This window comes from Anas platyrhynchos, chromosome 25 (genome assembly GCF_047663525.1).
Source record: "Anas platyrhynchos isolate ZD024472 breed Pekin duck chromosome 25, IASCAAS_PekinDuck_T2T, whole genome shotgun sequence".
Taxonomy (NCBI): Eukaryota; Metazoa; Chordata; class Aves; order Anseriformes; family Anatidae; genus Anas; species Anas platyrhynchos.
The window spans coordinates 6715896-6729023 of record NC_092611.1 but is presented as its reverse complement, the minus strand read 5'-3'; the positions used below and the strand labels follow the sequence as shown (position 1 = coordinate 6729023).

The 13128-nt window shown below is 56.3% G+C and overlaps 1 protein-coding gene across 1 annotated transcript; it reads right to left on the bottom strand.

Annotated features, from left to right (window-relative positions):
* Positions 1-563: 563 nt before the first annotated feature.
* On the bottom strand, positions 564-11234 carry OAF (out at first homolog). The gene is made up of 4 exons (XM_027444212.3): positions 10805-11234; positions 3289-3423; positions 2589-2769; positions 564-2124 (listed from the first exon to the last, which is right to left on the bottom strand). Exons 1-4 carry the CDS (start codon positions 11033-11035, stop codon positions 1850-1852), a joined length of 822 nt encoding a protein of 273 aa, XP_027300013.1. The 5' UTR covers positions 11036-11234; the 3' UTR covers positions 564-1849.
* Positions 11235-13128: the final 1894 nt, after the last annotated feature.

Here is a 13128-nt window from a genome sequence, read left to right as displayed (position 1 = left end):
GCAGGGGCAGCCTGCCAGCACCAAACCCCTGTAAATGTTGACCACGTAAGTGGAGCAGCAGCAATCCCAGTAAGCTGCTCCAGTGCAGAAGGGCCAAGGTTGCAGACACCTTCATCCCTCACCACACTAGGGGGAATCAGCACTCCATGCTTCTCCTGCGATCCACCACTGAGCTGGGAGCTCTGAACCAGCCCCAGGCTCTGCCACCCTCATCTCCCCTCAGCTGTAGAGGAATAAACAGATTATTTGATGCTGCTGGTCCCAGAAAACTCCCCAGCCATACCACACACACCCCTGGGACCCCCCTGACCCCAGCCTGCCTGACCCTTGCAGCAGTTTCTGTCCCCATCACTGCTCTTTTGCTTCCCCAGAGCTCCCAGTTACACAAGGGACTGGATGGCTGGTACCCTTGCAATACAGGACCGTGCTGAGTAGTGCTCATGCAGGATGCGCCCCCTCCAGCCCCAAGGTCTCCACCACCCAAGGCACAAACTTGGCACCCAGCAGAGAGCAATTCCCAACCCCAATTCCAGAGATTATGAGAGAGGCTTTTAGACCAGGCATGCTTTAAAAAAAAAAAAAAAAGTTTATTTTTACCTTACAAATGATAAATAATTTGTTTTTTTAAAAAAATCATTCAAGTGTGTTTTACTTCATGTTGCAATATTAAAATACCTTTCCCTTCTCCCCCCCCCTTAACTGATCAATACAAAAATAATCGTGACCAAATTCATTTTTGTCAAAAATTCCTGGATTCTAGGCAAAAAGGCACATTGTGAAGGCTTTTCATCAGGAGGAACGGGGGCTCGCAATGACCCCAACAGCCTCTTTCCCCTCTCTGCTTGTTCTAAACTTGAGTGGAAGACGGCTTGGGACGCAGGCAGCACTCCTACAGCACTTTTTGTCTGATGTCCTCCAGGTACACACCAGGGCCAGGGTCAGCTTCAAGGTCGTCCCTGCTTTACATTTAGGGGAAACCAAGGCACAGCAAAGCAGTCCAGTTAACTAAGAGCTTCTTGTGAATAGCTGGCAGAGTAGGACGTAAAAGTGGATGTAGGTGTAGGACGTTATCTTCCTCCAAACGACGGTTGCAATGCCCATCTGGGATCATCCCCCCTTGCAACCACAAGGTTACGATGGCAGTCACAAATCTCCAGATGTCTCTTTCCTAGCAGGAGAGTCCCAGAACCAACACAAAAAGTTGGCCTTCACTAGTCTAAATAGGGATAAGTTCGAGCCCTAATTAGCAGCCCTTTGGGGCAGAAGTAATTGCTGGGCTATATCCCCCCAGGGCATCTCGTAGCCACGGGAAGGACACACCAGCTAGGCAGACACTAAAAAAAGCTACAGGCAGGCTCTGTTTTTGGGTGGGATTCGTACCTTCCTTGTTCAGGGGATGTGGTCCCATAACTCAGCCATATTCCCATCGGGAAATGCTGTCGTGTCACCAGGAGGTGGCGAAGTCCGTGGTGATGTCTGACACCCCAAGGACTGCTCCTCTCCCTGCCCTGGCCACCCTTCAGGATGCTGGAGGCTGAAAACTGGCCAGAAGTGCCCCCCTTTACACCCCCCACCCCCAGAGCAGGGAAGAACAGAGCCCTTCTGGTGCTTCAGCCCCAAAACTTGCGGCTCCTGCTTGCGGCTTCACCACGCAGCGAGCCGAGCCCGCTTATCCCAGTACAAGGTATGGGGTCAGGAGGGAGCCACGGGGGGGGCAGAAGGAAAGGCACACACAGAGCAATCCTGGCACAAGGCACCGCTGTGAACCACGTTCCTTCTTCGCAGCAGGATGCTGCGGGAGGCCCTCAGCATCGCGAGCGGTGGCAGGAGGCAGCTGAGCCTGGCTCTGCTAGGTCTCCTCGTCCCAGAGGCAGAGCTGCTTCTGCGGCACGTAGTAATCGAAGGTGTAGCCCTTCTGGCAGCTGCGGATGCCGCATTTGTAGGAAGAGACCTTGCCCGTGGCGTCGCGGCTCCTGCAGTACTTGAGCATGCAGGGGTACCACTCGATGCTCAGCGAGTAGCTGCAGATGCAGGGCTTCCAGCGGTCCGCGCACAGCCTGCAGCGCTGCAGGTCCGGCAGGTCGGATGTCTGCGGCAGGACCTCGAACATGGAGCCGTCCACCCCTGCGGGAGGAAGCAAATCCTGCTCAGGGAGGTGCTGGAAGGAGAGGGGAGGTGCAGAACCAGTGCCGTGCTAGGTGCAACCAGCCCAAAAATGTTTTCAGGGGGTGGTGGGGCACGCGGCTGGGTAGGGAACCCTGGGAGAGGAAAGGGCATTAGGGGAAACAGGCCAGGAGGTATCAAGAATGCAAAGAATTCATTCTTTTGGGTGAGGGACCAGGTGAAAGATTGCCTTGGAAATGCTGCCTAGGTAGGTTCAGGAGGAGGGTGACACCAACAAGGTCAGATATAAGCTGAAGAACCAATGACCACGGCATGGCATGCCAGCAAGCAGTGCCCACGCCTTGCCCACGGCACAGACAGCAAACAAAAAGCTGAAATGTTCTCTGCAGGTCACCAGGGAGAGCACAGCAGCACCCCAGCTCGCTGACACAAGCAGTTCTACCCGAACCACAGGAAACTTTTACCTTTCTCCAGCCAAAATTTGACATCGTCCTCTCGCGTGTAAATCGCTTCTTTGGCCTCTGCGCAGACGTTGTGGATGTGGGAGCTGAGCTGCGCCCCTTTGCTGAAGTTGACGGCTACATCCATGCTGAGGTGCTCCAGGCCCCGCACCTCCTCAGCCTGCCGCACTGTCCTGGGGTTTTTCTGCAAAGGAAAAAAAAAAAAGAAAAATAAAGAAAACCACAAATCACCCCTTGGAGCATGTCAGGATTTCACACCGACATCGGAAGATGTGCAAGTGGACGCTCCCTCTGAGCGCATCCCATCTGGATGGGAGGTGTACAAAACCTCTGGGTGATGTTGGACGTGATGGTTTATTGCTGCTCCCATTTGCCTGGGATCATTTATCAATGCTCTGTCGTGATGGATGGTGCCAGTAATTAATTCACTGGACAATGTCGGGCAGGAGCTTGCCTGGTGATTACTCAAAGCATCTGCTTGCCCTTTGATTCAGGCTGAACTCAATCATGCTCCCTTCATGTTTATTAGCAGATCAGGATCAATACTATTACTGAAATTAGTTTAATGCCGAGCTCCTCAAGCAGGAGGGGAGGTCAAAGGCAGGTCTATCAGCCAGGCAAGCCACGAGGCAGCTGTATGGGAAGGTTTTCCAGGCAGCTCCAAAAAACCCCGGTGGGTTTGGGGCACGGGGCTGCCTCCTACCTGCCGCAGCTTCGCCATGGACTCGCTGGGGATGATCTCGTTGCGGTGAAGTCGGGTGACAAAGCAAAGTGCTTGGAACTGGCTCTGGCCCCTCTCCAGCTCCCCTAGGATTAAGGCACGGAAGATCTTCACCTCCTGGCAGAGGGAGAATTAAAAAAAAAAAAAAAAAATCGCCGTTAGTCCCAGGCCTTTGGCATCGTTTGGAGAGTTGAGAAGTCAGGGTCTTGCAGAAAGGCTCCAGCCAAAAGAACAAAGTCAAAGGTCTCATATTTCTGCTCCCTGAGCACAGGTGGCTTCTCCCAGGTCCCATCCCTCCCCAGCCTGCAGCGTAACAACTGCTGTAAGGGTTTTCGCAATCCCACCGGGGCAGGGACAGGTCGCTGCCAGCTCCCATCCCACATCCCTGCCTCCCTCAGCCAGCAGGCTGGGGCTTTTTCGAGGCTTTTGTCCTTGAACACAAGGAGAGGTGAGCCTCCCAGGAGTCTTGTCCTCTCCCAGGAGGAGATGCTCACCTTCAGATTGACCGCTTGGGGTTCTCCCGCTATCAAGAGAGGATATCACATAGCCACACGCTGCTCAAGGCTATTTCTTTTGCCCTTCAGCCTGGAAAAGCCCCAAAGGCTCTCCCCAACCCCAGAGGCAGGGCTACTGCTGGAGTTAAACAAGCCAATTGCTGCTTCCAGTTTATGCAACGTGGCCTCTCCTGCTAGGGGCCACTGGTGTGCGAGCAGAAGGCAAAGGGGAAAGGGCAAGAGGAAGCACAAGCGTGGGCAGGAAGGCACGGGGGTGAGCATGAAATGGGTGAAAGGACAAGAAACAGTCCAAAAATCCCACTGCACAGCAGCACCAGGACTACTGGGACTGGGTGGCTGGAGGATTTTCTCCTACAGCAGCAGGACAGGGACCTGAACCTCCGTAACCATATCCCCATCACGCCACGCACTGAGGGAGGCCCATTTTTTCCCCCCAGGTCGCAATCTTTTCGAGCTGTAACTGAAGCCCCCTGGGGGCAGCTGGTCACAGCTTCCATCTGCTGCCACCAACTAAAAATATCCCGAGTCTTCGTTACAGCAAAGGTCCTCCTTTCACCGACGAGCTAATAACAAGCTGAGATTGAGCACAGCCCAAACCTCTTTTGGTTAAATGAATATCACATAGCTGTTATCTCCATGCATTACTGGGGGCGAGAAGTCCCGATCTGCCTCTGCTGCCTTCCCTCACTTGCTTCTGAGCAATTTGGTGTCCTGGAGGAGGAATTACTCCCTGTCCACACAAGAAAAGGATGCACAACTCGGTGCACATCTGGACAGCTGTAATCTGGGATGGTCGCAGGACAGGGGAAAGGATTTTGCTGGGTGCCTTTGTTGTATGCACCAAAAACTCAAGCACAAAAACAGGACATGAAGGGGATTCGGAAAAATGGATACCAATTGCTTTTGCCCACAAACATGAGGGTTTCTTAATCACTGCCTTTAGTGCTCTGGTTTGACTGACACCTCTGTGTAGACATGGGAAACATCTGAAAGTGCAGCATCGCCTGGGAGGCATCACCAGCAGCTCAAAGCTGCTGCGTTCTCCCGGGTCTTAAAAGAGCATCTGAAGGCATTTATAAAAAACACAAAGGGAAACAAAAATAATATGAGAAAAGAGAAGCTAAGCTTTTTCAAATGGCTAGGGTTACGGCTGGAACAGTACAACAGCAGGGGGACGGAGAAGAAAGCAACATTTCCCAAACTTCCCACCAACCAAGAAAAATCCAGGATGAAGTTTCCAGAGAAACGCATGTGATGTTATGACTCAATCATGATTCTTGCCTGCTTTAATGGGGACAGTTCCCACTGAGCCCCTGGCACCACTGAAGGAGCCACGTTCCCATCTGTGCTTAGTCCAGCTGCCTCCCAGCTGAGCTCTGCTGCGAGCTCCTGCCTGGTCCAAGAAGACTGAAACCAGCAGCTCACCCTGGCACATCCTCCACATGTGGATTTCATCTCAATTCACTCTGAACCCGTCTGGAAAAAGCAAATGGGGACAGCAAACCTCAAGGAGATGCAGGAGATTAACAACAGCGCAGCGCTTCCCAGCTTGGAAGCGACTTTTGCAACACGAGAACACGCCGAGCAACCCATGAATCCTTCCGACGTGTGGGTCCAAGAGCTAGACATCAGTCACCCAACTGCCTCTCGTTGTCACGATAGGTTTGGGATCTGCACCACTCTCCCTGCGAGCGGTCCTGAAGCTCCCAAGCGATGCGTGCGACTGCAAGTCCTTGGCTCTGGCTCCAAAGCCCAGCACCCGGCTGCTGCGAGCTCCAGGGTCCCGAGCTCAGGAGGGAGGCAGGACCAAGCTCAGGACCACAACAGTCCACCCGTGGAGCAAACGAGGAGCTCTCAGGCATCAATACAAGCCTCTGCTCCCTCCTCCAGCCCCAGGCAGGCAGCAGGAGCAGGGTGGAAGCACCACAAGCACCCGCACAGCACCACAGTGCCTCCAGCCCCAGCCAGCGAGCAGCCCAGGGCTGCCGCTCAGCTATTCTAAATATTTATCTGCCTGCCTGTGTGTGCTTACTGATTTATGGGCCAACAGGTCCACGGAACCTCGGGTAAAGATCCCTGCAAAAACTGCCCTGAAAGAGCCCCTTGGAAAGGGAGGGGAGGAGGGAGAGAAAGGGAAAGGTGGTGCTGCAGCGGGGTACAGCTGGAGGAGAAGGGAGCAGGGGGTAAAACTGTAAAGATCAACAGGAACCGGAGGGGGAGCAGTGCCCGTGACCCATCCTTTCCTCCCCCCAGGCAGCAGGCTCGCCCCTTGGTGCCGAACCAAGGCGGCTCTGCGCCTGGCTGCCCCTAGATCAAACAGCAAGGCCAGATCCTTATCTACACGAACCCTGTTGCCCCGAGCCGCCACCATCAAAGCTGCAATCCCACGCACGCCAGGCTCAGGACACCAGGGAGGGGGCATTTCTTCTCCTCCCTGTGTCCCCAGGGCTTTTGGCCACCTCTGTTCTCCAGCAGCTCTGTTCAAAGGGCTCCCTGGGAACACAGCGACGCTGCGAGAGGGCTCCTGGGGTCGAGCTGAGCTTGCTGGACACCTTCAGTCCCTTTATTCCCATCATTTTTGGGGTCTCTATAAAGTCAGGAAGGGCTCCTAAGGCACGTGTTGTTCTGATGAGAGAAATCCCACCTTTACCCGGCTCCAAACAAACCCAAACTGATCCTCCCTGTGGATCCCTGAGCAAAGCTAACCATATTCTGGGAGTCTCGTGCCCTGCAGGGGCCACTTTCTCCTGACCAAGCGGTCAGCCCCCCTCTTCTCTCCAGGTCCTGCCTCACCTCCCTCTCTCAAACCCGTGCCCAGCTTCCCTGCTCTCTCTTCCCTGGCTACACAACACCAGTTGGAGCAAGAACCGAAGCTCCTCACACCAAAAACATGCCACGCTTCTCACCTGGAAAGAGCCACCGAAGTTTTTTGTGCTTGGAGAGCGCCCTCCCCTCCCTTCCCCAGGCACCTCACCGGTTCCCACCAGGAAGAGCGGGATCAGCCGGTGCCAAGGCAGCGAAACGCACCTCCAATTCTGGGTTTCTGCAAAATTTCCCAGCAGGGAACAAGCCCCGACAGAGCATCGCCTTGCAACGCGGGGACTCTCCGGATGAACTCATCCCGGGGGCGGTGAGAATCCTTGGCCCTGACCCGCGCTGCTGTGCTGGGTACGGTTACAGCTCAGGTCTGGGGCTGGCCACAGCGCTGGCGGGGCAGGGAACAGGCAGTTCTGGGGCCATATCCTTGCCGTGCCATGGGAGGGAACCACAACCTTGGCTCCTGGGGCATGGGGAGAAAGGAAATCCGTGCAGCCAGCTCCCACCAGCCTGGGTTGCCTGTATGAAACTCCAGCACAGAACCAGGCTGCGTGGAGGCATGGAGAAATCAGTTTTCTCTCCCCATTCTCAGCCAGCCCCCTGGGGGCTGCCGTCTGGGGTGCAGGAACAACCCAGCCTCCATCTCGGGGCTGGATCCCGTGCAGCCCTACAAGCCTGTGTGGTCCAGAGCCGAGCCCGGCGCCTCGGCTTCACGCGGCGTGGAGCGAACCCGTTCCCAGGGAAATAAATTATTTCGGTGCCTCCCTCCCTCCGACCCAGGCAGCATTCCTGCCAAACTTCTCTCCCCCCGAGGAGCTCAGCGCTGCCGTGGGACCTGCTTTTGTCTTTGCTGTCCACGTCTGAGCAGGATGGGGGGGGTACAAGGAAAGGGAAGCTGGGGACATTGGGGACCCCCAGAGCCAGGTCCCAGCCGTGCCAGCAGCCTCTGCTGTGGCCGTGGCCCTGCCTGCACTCCCCCGGGGAGCAGCTGGAGCTGGCTGGGAAGTTGTTTTGCTTGTACAGCACAGAGCATGTGTTATTGCATCCTCGCTGGGGGGCCAGCCGGCTGACTTACCCGCACTCGGAGGGGATTATGCTTTTTAACCCCTCTCCTACCAGAAAAAGCCTCATTCCTACCAGCGCCTGGAAGAACATCCCCTAGTGAAGCATCCTCACGCTCAGCACCTACAAATTGAGGGATGCCAACGAGTAAATCCCAGAGCTGCTTCCCAAACCGGGTCCTGCCCCGTGAGCGACCTGCCCAAAGCCATGGCATGAGCACAGGGCAGCCCTGGCAGCAGGCAGAGCTCAGCCTCCTGTATTTTACAGCCACCATCTCCTCCACGTGCTTCCCTGCGCCCCCTGGTCATTTAGCACTTAACACAATTAATCCCTGGCACGAGGAAAGCCTCCACACCCCCTGACTATCACAGAACTCCAGCTTTATTAACAAAGGACCCCAAAAGGACTGGCGATGCAAGCATTACAATACCAGCAGCCACTTCCAACGCATTTTTTCCAGCAACCAGAAGGAAAAAAGAAACTTTTCTCCATCTGTGTGCTGACCTTGGGCTAGAACCGCCCACTTCGTTCTCAGGCCGCTGTTTAACAACTGGCAAGATCACGTTATTGGAATCAGACTCAACATTTAGGGTTGATCCACCCCCTCGATCCTTTTTACAGAAGTTTTGTCCCTGACGGTGCCACGTAGACAAAGAAGGGTTTTCATTGCGCCCATTCGGATCGCCTGGGAAGAAATAGTTCAAAAACCCAGAAAACAGCAAGGCCCAGTTTGGAGCCCCAAAGGCCAGTCTGCGGTGGTCTAGGGAATGAAATAAAGGCTGGTGTGCTCTGAGGACACTGCTCCTCCAGGTTCAGCTCTGGATGGGAGGCAGGGATGGAGGAGAAAGGAGAACTGTGCCCCTGGAGCACTGCTCAGCTTCCACCAGGGTCAGGAGGGAGAACTGAGCCATGAGCTCACTGTAACTCCTCTCCTCTCCAGCCCACGGTCTAACAGCAACTCTTTGTCAGCAAAGAATTAAAAAAAAAAATAGATCTGCCTTTGGACTAACCCCCTGCAGTTTAAGCCAGAGGAGTGGAAAAATCATTTGTGCAGAAAGCCAGCATCCTGGCCACAGCATGACCACACAATCTTGCTTGGGAAACCCAGATCAACAACCCCAGCTGCTTTCACAAAGGCTGAGAGCCTCCAGACCTTCTCTCTGGAGGGGAGAAGTTGTGTAACGTTGGAGAGCCGAGCAGCAGGGCAGGGAAATGCCTGCGTGCAGCCAGGAGAACAGGTCAGAGGGGGAAGCCTGGCCAGGCAGCTGCTTGCTCACATCATTACTCACTGCACCACAAATCCATCTCCTCGGTCCCTTCTGTCTCTGGCTTTCTTCAGCTCTGCTCCAGCAAAGCCACGAGCAGACAGGCAGCACCCAACTGCTGGAAAACTGAAGGTTAGGAGCAGATTTTGGGAGGCTGATGCTTGCAAGCCTTCCAGGGACCGTCTCCTGTGTGCTCCCAGGAGCTGAGGGCTTGCATGGAGCTGAGCATTCAACATAAATGAGACAGAAACCTTCAGAGAACCTGCCCAGAAGCAGCTCAGCTGAAAGCAGGATGAGAGCAGGACAAGAGCTACCACACGCTGTTGGGTTTGGGGATGAGATTTGACAGCAACCCCGTGCAAGAGCTGAAATTAGCAGGGGAAAAAAGTTGGAGGGATGAACAGGACACCTAAATCCCCCACGTCACATCCCAAAGGGCCCACCCAGAAGGTCTGCACAGAGCTGGGATTTCCCTTGCTCGGGAACACACCGTGCAGCTTTGCACTCCTGAGGTTTAAAAGCCTCCTGGGGTGCGGTGTCTCCTCGGAGCCCCGTGCTCCCCCAGGAGCCGTGGCACTGGTTCCCTGCGTGCGTGCTGGCACAGAGCACACCATCACACCCCGAAATGCCACGGCTTCTGCGAGCATCTCAAGGCATCTCGGGCCTTGCTCCCTCCAGATGGCCAAGGGCAATCCAAGAGCCTCACGAGGAAACCAGGACCAAAACTCGCAGTGGGAAGGGGAAGAGCCAGCCGAACACGCCTGGGAGAGGGCTCCAAGGTTCACAGCAGGACGGGGCACACCACGGTCCTACCTCATGGGGCTGAGCTTCCTCCTGCCATGAACCAAAGTCCACCCAGCAAACAGCCTGAGCAGAGGGCTGGAACGAGATAACGTGGCCGTGCCACCCACGCAGCAGCTCACAGCTCATCCCCAAGCAAGAGAAATGAAAATTCACCGCATCCAGCCAGGCTGGGGGTGCTCTGAAGGACGCCACGCTGGCCCCAAAGCTCCCATCTCCTGCTGAGAAGCAGGGGGTCTCAGCATCACCTCCCTGCAGAGTGGCCTGGGAGGGGGCCAGGAGGACCCCTGGGTTTCTGCCAGTCCCAGAGCGAGCTGCCACCCAAACAGTGCCCACACCCCAAATGCACGTGCTCCCCAAAGCCATCACTTGGAACGAGATGTCCTGGAGGCACAGCAGAGCCCCATGAACCTGAGCCTCAGCTCCTGGGGACTCCTGCCCTGGCCCCGCTGCTGTCTGCCACCCAAACCCACATCTCCTCTCGGCTCAGTGAGGAGACACAGCCCTGCTGCGCTCAGCCGGGCACGGAGAAGGCTTTGCCACCCATCCTGCCAAAACCCTTCCCCACCACGCTCACCAGCGGGCAGCCCAGCTTGCAGCAGTGCCACAGGGGGCCAGGAACCTGCCCAAATGCCCAGGAGCTGCCTGCGGGGTGCACCACAAAGACCCCAACAGTGCTCATCGGTGGAAGGACTTCTGAAGGACCCCATCCTCAGCCACAGCTCGGGCTCCCGGACCCCCAGCAGGGTTTCCCCAGGCTCCAGGCAGATCCCGGCTCCCCAAAACCCTCCTGCACAGCATCACCCCACCAAGTGAGCACCAGGCTCCTGCCCCAAGCTTCTTCTTCACCACCCCAAGGCTCAAAGCGCCCAGCCCCTTGCACCCGTCTCCCAGCTGGGACCCACCGGAGACCCCCCCCCAGCACCAAACCCCAGCGGGGGCTCCCCAGCACCCAGGGGATGCTCGGGGCGCTCCGCTCCACCGCGGGGCGAGCTCAGCATCCCGGGGCCGCCCTGCGGCTTTCCCCCGGAGCCTCACCTGTCTGAAATCGGCCGTGAGGGTGATGAGGGCGCCGTCGGCCTTGCGGAGCTCCAGGCTGATGCAGTCGGAGCCGCTGTCGGCTTGCAGGCTCTCCTCCGCCACCTGCCCCCCGGGCAGCCGCACCCGCACCCGCAGCTCAGCCTTAGCCGCGGGGCCGGGAGAGCCGGGCAGCGGGGCTAACGCTAGCCACAGCAGGGCTGGAAGCGCAGGTAGCCGGGGGGCGAGCATCCCCCCCCCCCCTTTGCTCCCCGGAGCCCCGCACCGTTACCCCCGGCGGGGCGCGCACGGCTCGGGGCAGCCCCCGGCCCGCATGGGGCGGGGGGCGCGGAGCGCAGCGTGGGAAAAGCGCCCCGCCGCGCCCCCCCCGGCCATGCAGAGCCCTCGGCCGCTGCTTTTCGGGCCCCCCCCCGGCCCACACTTCCTTCCCCCAAAGGCAAGGACCGGCCCTAAAGAGGCAGCGGCGCGCCGCCCCGCCTTTAAAGGGCCAGGCCGGGCCCGCAGCTGCTCCCCAGCTGCGGAGGGGAGGAGGGGAGCGAGGAATAATAATGGGAAAAAAAAAAAAGGAGAGAGGCAGAGCTCGCCCGAGGGCGAGAAAAAAAATAAGCTGGCCCAAGCAGCCGCCCTGCAGTGAGCCCCGGTGCTCTGGGTGGCAGGAGGATGGAGGGGGGGCTGCTCCAGCAGGAGCCGGGCAGCTTTTGGGCTCTCCTGCACTTTTTTTTTTATTATTATTATTGTTTTCTACTCCATGGGATAAATAATTATCCCCAAAGTGCAGTTGGAAAGGAGAGGTCAGCGTTAATAACAAAGCCCAGCGCTCCTGTTTGCACAAACACACACAAATCAGAGTCCTCTAAACATGCGGTTGTTGGGAATCAAACAACATTTACATGATTGCTCGGGCTCACGCTGCACGCAGGAGGCTCACAGGGCTGCTCTCAGGCACACCGGAGGTATTCCTGCCCCCGAGGATGTCGTGCAAGCCACTTCGGGCCCTCCTTGTCCCCTCTCTCCCAGCCACGCAGACCTGGGGCACTTCAGACTCCGCAGCCCAGCCACAAGGCTCCAGATTTGCCCTTCACCCGCCCACTCCTGCAATCGCTTCCAGATGGGCAGATGCTTGTGAAGGGCCCCTTTGATTTCAAAAGGTCTCCCTGCAAACACAAAGGTCACTGTGGCAGCAGGATTAGGGCCTCAGAGAAAGAGCTTTGCAAGGAGAAGCACGGAAATGTCTAGGAGCGACCATTTAAATCCACGCTTCCAGGAGAAGAGATCACTTTTGTCCAAGTAACTATTTTATGGGACCTTGCACAAGTTAAGTTTTAGACTGAAAATGTAAGAAAATGTAAGGGCTTTCTCACAAACTATACCCTCCAGATGCTTTTCAGGACAATAGCAGGGCCAAGAAATCAGAGCAGGCAAGGAGAGAAAGTTAAGAGGTGCAAACGGGAGGAAAGAAACGATTCGGCTCTGCCACAGAAAGAGAGGGAGGGCCCACAAGGTAGAAACGTACACCCACCAGCTCCTCCTGACAAAAGCTGCCCAGAAGGCCCCACTCACGGTCTATTTATTCAGAGGAGATTATGCAAAAAGACAGGAGGACCCCAGCAGGGGCTGGAAGGAAGAGTGCCACGAGGTTAGCGCGCACAAATAACCCTTGGAGAGCTTCCAGCCAAAGGGCTGCGCTCCTTGCCCAGCTCAAATCTGGGATCAGCTTCCCCATCACCATGGGGTTACCCCGGGTCCAGCACCTCACCACTGAGCCCCCAGAACTGGAGCACAGCGTGGTCCTGGGTCTGTTTTGGAGGACAAAGGGAGGTGAGTGAGGTTACAGCCTCTGCTCCCTGCACAGCCACAGCAACACGCTCCTGGCTGCAGGCATCAGCAGTGCCCACTGCATACCAGGACCCTAGGGTGCAATAAGTGATTTAGGGCCATCCTTGCCTGGATTGGAGTGAGGGGTATCATTTTTATCTCCTGGTACCTCCCAGAGGGAAGGAAATCAGAAAGGGGACTGCCCCAGAGGGCTCTTTCCAAGGCTGAGCACATCACCAGAAACCCTAGCCCTGCAGATGGCAATTTGACCAAGGCACAACCGATCCTTGACTCTTGGAATAAAGATCCAATCCCAGCCCCAAAATGAATGGGCAGAGACAAGAAATATCAGGGGGTGGGGAACCAAAACACTGGCATTAGGAAGTCAGAGCAGAAAAGTTACCAAGGAACAGAGGAGAGGAGAAATACTGCTCTGCTGGGATTAAAAAACTGCTGTTGAAGGGACAGACACCTTGGGTCACATCCCAGGAAGGGATGTTTGGGCACAT

Bases quoted from the DNA above. Each gene is read 5' to 3' on its own strand.
- OAF (XM_027444212.3), bottom strand. From the start codon at position 11,035: ATGCTCGCCCCCCGGCTACCTGCGCTTCCAGCCCTGCTGTGGCTAGCG. The intron at 2,770-3,288 runs GTAGGAGGCAGC...TTTCCTTTGCAG, and splicing joins CCATGGCGAAGCTGCGGCAG to AAAAACCCCAGGACAGTGCG. The intron at 2,125-2,588 runs GTAAAAGTTTCC...TTCCTCCCGCAG, and splicing joins CAAATTTTGGCTGGAGAAAG to GGGTGGACGGCTCCATGTTC.